The following is a 10281-nucleotide window of genomic DNA, read 5'->3' on the forward strand; positions in this document are numbered from 1 at the left end:
CCCCGCCAAGGCCGCGCGGCCGAGGTCAATGACCCCGCCAAGCCCGTGCGGCCGAGGTCAGTGACATTACTGTAGTATGTATATAATACATATAATACAATATAAAATATAATATTATAATATATATAATAAATTATATGTATAATATGTATTATTTAATGTTATATATAATATAAATTACAGTCACGTTATTTTCACGTGTTAATTTTCTTGTCACGTAACTTTAGTTACGTTTTTAATTTTCTCTACATATACGACGAACTGTCTCAAAATCGCTTTATAATATAAGATCTTTTTTTGAAATACGAATTTACGATATATCTGACAGGTATTAAATTTTATGAATTTATTATTACTTGTTGTATCTTTTTGTATTTTATTACGCAATAATCACAATTTGTTTACATCAATCAAACGATTGGTACGATGTTTTCATATGTACTATATAATATTCCCTTTTGGGGGAAAAAATTTTCACAGAACAAATTTTAAATTTCTTTTATTACCACCATCTTTTATAGCGTTTTTTAAGAAAGAAAACTTAAAAAATCGGTAGAGAAATGCACAGACAAGTCACTAGTTGATTGAACTCAACGTAATTGGTTTTGAGATGATAACTGGTCGCAGAATTTGTCGTCGCGATTATCTTGGCTCAAACCGAGTTAATTACTGTGCACATTGCGTGAACGAATCCTTGCCGCTACGTACGAAAACTTTCAATTCGCTTCCGACCGCGTCATCAGCCGTGTAATCTCGTTAGCGTCGGTATTTATTTTGAGAATAGCATCGGCAAATTCTGTTTGTATCTCTTTCTCTTCTCAACAAGACAGCGAGATTAATCTGTGCCTGCTACAATTTTGGTATTTGGATAATGGCAAGACAGAGATGATACATCAGATGAGAGATTTCACGTGCAAAACTTATATACAGTCAAACCTCGATAAAACTCGAACCTTTACAACTCGAAAACCTCTATAAGACGAAAATTTTGTTCATTTCGCTCCGCGGAAAAGAAAACAAATTCGATAAGAGTCGAAATCTCTACAACTCGAAGATTTTAGTTCTTCCTTCGAGATTCGAGGTATCGAGTTTCGACTGTATCTTATTTTTAATTGTTAATAAATTATTAAGGAACACTGTATATACATACGCACATATATGTATTCATATACAACACATTAATATACGGTAATACATGTTTTTTGTTAATTATATACATGTCACACAATTTACTACGTATTTTACGTACTCTGGCGACAGTTTCGTAGAACAACGAGAAACGAAATCGTTGAGAGAATCATTCTAATCCTCGTAAAGAGATTCCTTGTGTATGTGTATATATATATATATATATATATCTTTCTGTCCTCTTTCACGTAATCTGAGATTAACTAAACTCAGTCTTAAACTTGCTCGCGGTGATAGTCTTCGCTGTTAATCGAAGCTCCGCCTTTGCGTCTCGCTCGCGAAAGTTGCCTTTGGACGTCTACGACGATGGCGTGCACATGGGACGATTTTGTCGTCGTCGTTGGATTTCGCCGCTGACTCGAAGCACCACGAGGCACGACGCAAAGGCTCGATTAGAGCGTTATTCAGTGCGGTATGAATATCAAACTTTGAAGAGTCAAGAGTACTATTCCGTTTACGTAATTTCATCCGAGAGAATATGTCGAGAGTGCACTCAACGTCACTTTCGATCTTGAAATTTTCGATCTGAGGATTCATTATCATCTTTACTGTAATTATTTTCGATTAATGACTTTTCAAAGAGAGTTATTGATACAAAAAAAAATATTGGTGTAAGAAAATAAATGATTAGACATATATTTCTATTAGACATATTTTCAGATCAAGTTTTTGTGTCTTTCTTTTTTGCATGAAATTTTTTTTTTTTTTATTTCACATATCTAATGTTTATATATACTCTTCATATATTGAAAAAAACACACTTAACTATGATATGAAAATTTATTCTGAGACGATATCTATAGAAAATTCTCATTTACTTGTTCGCTCGTATATAGGTAATTCTCAAAAAACGTAATCTCCGTGGACTGTAATCTCCGTGGTATATTGACATAAAAAACATAGATAAGTTTTTTATATTGCATAGTCACGTATTCATATTAGGAATGGTGACTTAAAATGGTATGAAAAAACATAATTCACCGCTATCCGTTAGTTAATAATAATTATTTTTTATCAAAACTGAAAGTTGAAATTTACGCGTTCACAGAGAATCACCCATATATGAAATATCAACAATAATGAGTTTTACGCGAAAATAGATGTACGGGGATGACGAGGCCGTAAGTTTGGCAGTTCACTTTATCCGTTAACGAAAACCGGACGAAGAGTTGCTCTGCAAACGTCGACATGGTGCGGCATGAATACGTATAAGGTTGTATTAAAGTTGGCGCCGAGGCGCTATAATGCGTCATAACGGGCCGCACGCACACATGAACTTGTTCTGAACACACGAGAAGGAAATGCAGCCCTGATAACTTCAATCTTCTTCTCCCTGCGTACATATTCGCGTTGCATATAATTTACATAATGAACATTCATCTGTTTGGAAACGTGTTCGTCTTGAAAGAGATCAGACAAAAAGTTAGATGTGTCGCATCGTGCGCGATGTAATTTCTGACATCGCTCGATCTCGTTTCGTTTACGCGCAACGTGATATCGTTCCGCGACGTTGTTTTGTGATAATAACAAGATAGTGAAACCTGATTTTCTGAACGTGTAAAAGGAAAGATATTATCTCTAGATTCGAGATTTTTAATTTTAACTGAAAATTCTATCATTATCAAATTGGATCTCATTGTTATTTAATATCGTTATTAAATTATCATCATTAAAATTTTTATTCCAGAACTTTTAGCAATTTTTTTTTATTTTTTTTGTAAAAAAAACTTATTATTTTTGGTAAAATTTAATTCTTGCGGATGACACAAGATTTTTCGCACAAAAGATATTCAGTGAAACGAATATCTTTGTGCGAAAATGTGAAATTACTCGAAACAAAATTTATTGTTGCGTTTGTAATATTTCAAAATTAACGACAAACAAATGTGAGTTACGATAAGCAACGTTGTTCATACACGTTACCTGTGTTTACACAGCTTTCCAATCTGTCAAGTTATTCGCAATTTTCTATCGTAGTTCGCATATCCCGTTTACATTTGCGAACACGACATAAGCTCATTTCCACTTAAAAGGACTCGGATCCTCTCGCACACAGTATGAATACGTATAAGGCAATATTAAACTTCGCACAGGACTATCTACCGCGATACATGTATCTTTCTCTGCGTCGACGAACGTATGTACGCGTACAGATAATATAAGTACATATGTATATTTATGTATATATATATACATATATACATATATGTATTCTGTATAATTCTGCAAAAGGCTGATCTTGTACAAATCTTTTGCCTCTATGAAATTAGTGCTCCGTTTTCAGAATTTCTTAATGTAATTGATAAAATTAAAATTTTTTTTTGATAACTTCAACGAGTTCAATAGCTTCCTATGAGTTTTTAAAAGAGTTCGATTTTTGTTTTGTAGAAAAGAAGATTTTCTCTTTTCTACAATATAAAAAAATTGTTAATAATGTTCTTTTATTTTAGTAACAACAAAAACATTCTTATAATAATTCTCGTTAAAAAATTTTTCGTCAGAGTTTGAAAATTTATATTGCATTCGATTTAGTACATATGGCACCCGGTAAAAAATTTTTTATATATACTTATACACAAATTAAAATAATTATATCTAATTATGCAATTTTATGTACCGAATATGTCCATACAATTTTATACATGAAAAATTTTTTACCGGGCAGTACTCAAGCCCTTTGCGCAATGCGAGGGAACAGTGATAGCGATAAGCAATAGACACAGAATTCCAACTCGTAGGAAATTTTATCGCTATTATTTTATCGCTTATTTCGTTTTCTGATCTGCATTGATACATGTGTATTTTTGTATGTTAAATTCCGTTGTTCCCTTACCGTTATTTATAAATATAAACTCTTTAAAACTGGAGTTATATTTCTATCGCTATCGCTATTCCTTCCATTGTGCAAGAGGCTTTACGGCAATGGACTCTGTTCATTTATTCTTATCTCTATGCACGTAAACAATTACATATGAGACCTCTCGTGAAAAGAACAGCAATTCAGTATCGCGACAGCACATTTACCGTGTCGGTAATTTAGCGGATATATTTCAAGAATATCCGCTAAATATCTCTCTTCTATCCTTTTCGATAACATTTTAAAAATCAATTTAATATACGAAGTGCTTTTTTATATGTATAATCGCGTATTTATATTTTACATTTCAATATAATTGATTGTATGGAAAAAATACAAACGGTAACTATTTTATACACTATGTCAAGAACATTTCTGTTTTTCATTTATTATTTTTATATTAATAATAAAATCAATATATATAGATGAGAAAATTATTGCACTATAATGTCCTATAACTTTTATTTTTAAAATTACAAAATGCTTTAAACCAAAATTGCTCTAGGATTGCTTCTAGGACATGGTTCTACGTCATTAACAGCATTACGGTAATTTTTCCAAACTTTCTGGTGATTAAAACAAACTGTTCCACCGCCTCGTATGTATTGAGTATCCTTAAAAATAACGAAATTGTATTACAGAATATGCTTTTTTAATAATAATAGCAACTTACAATATAAAAAAGAATATTTTTCTAGATTTAGTAAGCAAGATAATAGCAATTTGACAACCAACCCCGTGTGACAACTAGCCCCGGTCTCCCCTACATATAGAGTTTATTTAGAGTTTTTTTTCTTTTAATTCTCTATCTAGTAATTTGCTTTATTTTCTTTATAAAATTACTTATGTTTCTAATCCTGTTTTATTTTGTAACAGAAAGAAACACAGGCGTAACGCGAGATATTTCTAGATATAAAATTTTATACTCTTACCGCTCGGTTGATATCTCCAACGCAAGTCCATGTTTTGTTAGCTTTGTTGTCGACTGTCACCGCCCATTTAGAATGATCGCGACTGCTTTTAAAATTGATATCAACTTCTTTCAAATAAATGGACATAACATTGTACACTCTATAAGCAAAAAACAGATGAATAAGTCAATTAAATAACATAAATTTCAATTACAATTTACTGAACACAACAATAAAATCAAAAATTCGCGATGTTTACTTTATGCGCACACAATCCGATGGTAGTCTACCTCGTCCGTTCAACCATGTTTCCGCAAATAAATCGGATTGCAATATTGGTGCAACAAACTCATCGTATAAATCTAGTAGTTTAATCAAAACAGAATTATTTATTTATTTTATTCTAGAAGTATGTGAGAAATTATTAATTATATGTTGTTTGCAAGAATATGTTAAACTGTACTTAAAGGAATATTGAATATCTTTTTGTAAATTATTATTTTATATAAAAAATATATCAGTATATACAGAAAATTTACCTTTTTGCCACTTGTCGCTCTTGGCAAATGATACAAATGTAACATTATTAGATGACTTTAACCATACTTTGCTGGTGAAGGGCGCTTTTCTGATACGCTTTTGATTGGCTGCATCCGTGAGCACCGGAAACTTCTTGACAAAGGTATCAAGAATATTTTTTCGGAATATTATTATCTGATTATACATAAACTGTTGACCGATCAAATCAAACTGATCGGCATTCACGGATATGCACAAAAAACTTTGTCCGTAATTCTCGCCGGATGATGGATAATCGTATTCAGATCGATTACCTGAAAACTCGTTCATGTTTTGCCCCTACAGATTTTAGTTAAAGATTTGTTTATTTGTTATTTTAATTAAAGATATGTTTATATTATATATATATATCACATAAGATCACATCTAGAAACTAAACTCATTAACTATTCTGATTAATGGAGCAAATATATCTTTACTCTCTCTTTTTTTGAATAGTTAATAATTATTAACAAACATCTTAAAAAATGAAAAAAAAAGACAAAGAAGAGAAAGAGAAAGAGAAAGAAAGAGAGAGAGCCCGCTCTTTTGAGTAAAAATTAAAAAATTCTGTAAAAATATTTGTTTTAAACAAAATTTATTTTATTAATAAAAAATTTTATGCGTACTCGTCTCGTATCATTGCCACTGTTGGGCACGGGCGGATAATTGGGAACACTATGTATTAACCAGAAACCTTGTTTTTCGTTTGCCATCATAACGCCTTTTGCATGGCCGTATTTTCCATTGATAGGTCTGTTTGGTGGATCGTCGTTATACATGATCCAGAAGGTTTTTGATGCCTCTGACTGAAAATAAATTCTCTTCATTTTCAAAGAAAAAAATGACATAAATTTAAACCATTAACTTAAAAACCACAATCAAAAAATATAATTTTTTTAACATTCAAGAAAATTGGAAGTTGTGTTTTAAAAACAATATCCGAGAATAAAATATCTGTTGCATAAATATAATATATACAATATAATTTATATGTTACATTTTATTCTCTCTTACATCATTGTACAAAGATGCCAGTGTATTTCCTGGTGTCGAATTCTTTGATCTGATTTCTTTGGCGGATAATTGCCAACCTTTGTCAACAGTATTATTAGTCATGTAAAGATACGCTAATCCATTTCTAATCACGGGATTACTGCTCTGCTGTATCTTCGGTAATTTATAAAGTACATACCTAAAATTGCGTTGCAGCAATTATTTGAGAAAGAGAAGAACATATTTTGAATACCAGAAATTATAAAGAATGAAAGAGCAATATCGTAAAAAGTAATAAAATTATATACAATATATAAATATATAAATATATTAAATTATATTGTTCAAATTATATTAAATTTTATCAAACAATACAAATCACATAAAAAAATATTATAAAAAGAATAATATAAAAAAATAATACGATGCGAATGTACTAACCAATCAACAATCTTATTGTTTTCATCTCTACACTGACGAGCTGCTATATCTGCCGCATTGCCCGTAAACAATAAAATGCTTGTACACAACAATAAAAACATCTTGAACTTGTTGTTGATGCTCGAAATCATGAAACATTCGAGCGCACTGTATTGCGAACTGCTGGTCTAACAGCAGACATTTATGATACTTAAATGGCGTTAATTAGGAACAAGGAGCAATGAGCACATCTTGTACTTATTGGTTGATCGGTCATGTCATAGCGCATAAATTACAAAGCGAAAGCTGCTGGAATTGCGCTGATAAACAGTTCAGTGTATATTACTTGATTTACAGCTCATTGAAGCGAATGTCATATTTCTGTCGAAGCAGTTGTCATATTTCTGAAACACTTGCGAGAATTTATATGTAAATGAATTTGCACTTACAATGACATTGGGACACGTCGAGATAATTCGGATAAAATAATGTCTCTTTTTCATTACTAAAAATTAGCCACACAGGTATTTGCGTCGCGATCAGATTACATCGATTAATTTATCTTAGAATATCAGTTATAATACAATTGTTTTTTGTAAAAAAAACTTTCAATTAATTTGTAAACAAAATCTTTGTTTCTCGAATTTTTAATAGTTAATATTCAATATTTTAAAAATGTGAAAAATATACTATGCATATTGCATCTGGATCTTGGATTTTAATAAGGAAAGTTGCTTTGAAAAAGAAAAACAAAATAAAAGCGTAAATAAATATTTTATAAAATTTGTCAGTTACAAATATATATATTTTTTATCGCAACGTATAAAAATATATTAAATTTTATCAAACTACTAAAGTTTTTATTGTTTATTTCTACACTAATTTTTATATAGTATAACTTTTAAAAATAAAAACATCAACTTGTAATGTATAACTTACAAATTTTTGTACATGTATAAGTTTTCTATATATTTTTTACACAATTTATAGTTTTAAAACTCTAAAAAAATTAAATTTTTTAAATATTTAATATTAAATAGACGTATCTTTTCATTATTTTTAATCTAATTGTTATTTTAATTATGTATGAGTGAGGATCTTCACATAATATACTAAACATATGATACTAATATATTTTACAAATTTACATCAACATATCTTATCGAGTAAACATATATAAAAACTTACAACCAAATAAGCAAAAGAAAAATCGTAAAAAGAAATATAGATACTATAAAACGTAAAATATTTTACGAGAACAAAATGAGATATCGTTGCCTCCACACGCAGATAACATCACTATGTTACACACCGCCCCCGCACGCGATCTGTTCGCCTATGTTCAGCTTGATGCTTTTGTGAAGAGAGTATACACGTAGCTTCCATACAGGAAGTTTATTATAATACCGAAATAGATACACATATATGCGTGCATGTATTCACATGTGTTCACGCGTGTCTAGGAAAACGTGTTTACCTGACGTTTTTTTCGCGATCTGTCTCTTCGATTGTTAATATTGACATCATATAAAACACGCACTTGCTGCTGACGAGAATATGGCGACGACTAACTCACGACTCACAGTCAGACAGGCCGAGAAGAAGATCCGACAAAGAAAAGTACTTGTAGATAGTGTAGATACTGATGACGTCACGACAGTTCTTTGCACGTGCAGTAATACACCGCGTTTCACGATTCAAAGATTTTTATTCCGATATAAATAAACATATAATATATTTCTATGCGTAATTGACAAGAAAATTGTCAAATACTTAATCATCATTAAAAATACAAAAAGCATTTGATTAATGATTATTTCCTGGAAATAAAAAAATATAGTTCTATTATAAACTTACAGTTTTATTTTCTTTCTGACTTATTAATATTTAGTTTATATTATTCAATAAAAATAATAATAATAAATTGTACTTATAATTTATATTTTCTTATATACGATAAAATTTATATATTTCGTTATTTTTATTTTTATATTTCTAAATATTATTCTTTATAAAAAAACTAATTTTAATATTTTACACTGAAAGTTATGTAACAATAAATGTAAAATAAATTAATAACAAGATAATAAATGTAAACAAAATATAAAGACAAAACTAGACTAAGTGTGAAACTTCTCACAAATTCAATAGCGCGAGAAACTATACGTAACATAATATTATTCTCTCGAAAAAAATTCGAGAGATTAATTGATGCTACAATATTAACGATTAGGATTTCAACTAAAAGAAGAAACCAGCTGTCTGCAGCTGTTCTAAACGCATAGCATAAGGAGAGATGCATGCTGTATATGTATCTCAATATCAGTTATATTTTTATTTTGATGCTCGACGCTCATTTTAGCTTCAAAATACGTCACGTGATCAAAGTTGACGCTGGATTTTAATAAATGTATGAAAAAGGCTTAACGTCAAATTTAGTTTTCAACTTCTTTTTCTTGACGCTAGCGTCAAGTCAAAGTCACTATAGCTGCGTTCGAAGAGCGCGCTATCAGCGCAGTTGCAGTATTCCATCTTTATTGCTCATTAGATGTAAAACAAAGTTAGAATGACGCAATAACGCTGATAGCTCCCCGAACGCAGCCTATGTGCAACGTTGAAACACAGAGATTTCTGCAATACACTGGTATATAAATCTGTGTACTGAAAGGAGAGCGTCCCATGAATTCGCCACCTTAAATGTTAAAAAAAAAATTTTTTCGCAATATAATTTCTAAATTAATTGGGAAGGGAAAATCGATATACTCATATACGTGATGCAAATCTTGCATCCCTATGTGAAAAATCACGAAAAATTTCAATTCGAATAATCATGTGTAAAAATTTATGCTCCTAAAAATATAAATATATATTCGGATATATAATTATACCGCAAAACATCCAGCGTATCGTCTCTTACTATTTGTCAAAATGTCGCAGTTAGTTTTAAGCTATACGAGCCTTAGTTGATTTGTAAAAAAAAACTCTGTAAAGAGTGTTGTCATAAAACCATTATTAACATTTGTCACTTATTACCAGAAGTACGATCTTTTTCATATATGTTTTTTTGCGTGTCAGCCATTTTTTTCATATATTTTTAATATATTTTTTATGTGTTTATATTTTGATACAGGGTTCCCGAATGTTCATGGCCGCTCCTGTGAACTGCGAGGACTCCGCAGGGACGGCAGAGACGGAAGTGTGTATTGTATGTACAGTGCGGAGCACCATATCGTGCGCCGTGAGGAGAAGTAGTTCTCCTCCGGCTGCCTCCTACTAGCACGCGCCAGCGACCCGAGATTTAATCCATATGTACCGGCACGGTTACCGATGACACATACCGACGCGGTTACC

General features: G+C 31.0%; 1 protein-coding gene across 2 annotated transcripts; it reads right to left on the minus strand.

Moving 5' to 3' along the window:
• Window positions 1-4030: 4030 nt before the first annotated feature.
• LOC109858774 (plancitoxin-1) lies at window positions 4031-8544 on the minus strand. 2 transcript variants are annotated; one of them, XM_020436362.1, is made up of 8 exons: window positions 8408-8544; window positions 6952-7334; window positions 6532-6709; window positions 6144-6323; window positions 5496-5814; window positions 5216-5318; window positions 4978-5116; window positions 4031-4659 (listed from the first exon to the last, which is right to left on the minus strand). In XM_020436362.1, the coding sequence occupies exons 2-8, from the start codon at window positions 7080-7082 to the stop codon at window positions 4531-4533; spliced, it is 1179 nt and encodes a 392-aa protein (XP_020291951.1). In that variant the 5' UTR covers window positions 7083-7334; window positions 8408-8544; the 3' UTR covers window positions 4031-4530. The 2 variants fall into 2 exon arrangements, with proteins under 2 accessions (XP_020291951.1, XP_020291950.1); XM_020436361.1 differs by having other exon boundaries at window positions 6952-7342.
• Window positions 8545-10281: the final 1737 nt, after the last annotated feature.

The sequence above is a fragment of the Pseudomyrmex gracilis genome, unplaced genomic scaffold (assembly GCF_002006095.1).
Source record: "Pseudomyrmex gracilis isolate BER0280 unplaced genomic scaffold, ASM200609v1 scaffold_224, whole genome shotgun sequence".
In the NCBI taxonomy this organism is placed as follows: domain Eukaryota; kingdom Metazoa; phylum Arthropoda; class Insecta; order Hymenoptera; family Formicidae; genus Pseudomyrmex; species Pseudomyrmex gracilis.

Coding starts and splice junctions, on each gene's coding strand:
- LOC109858774 (XM_020436362.1), bottom strand. CDS start 7,082: ATGATTTCGAGCATCAACAACAAGTTCAAGATGTTTTTATTGTTGTGT. Junction 6,324..6,531: donor TGGCATCTTTGTACAATGAT/GTAAGAGAGAAT, acceptor ATTTATTTTCAG/TCAGAGGCATCAAAAACCTT. Junction 5,117..5,215: donor TCGGATTGTGTGCGCATAAA/GTAAACATCGCG, acceptor TTTTGCTTATAG/AGTGTACAATGTTATGTCCA.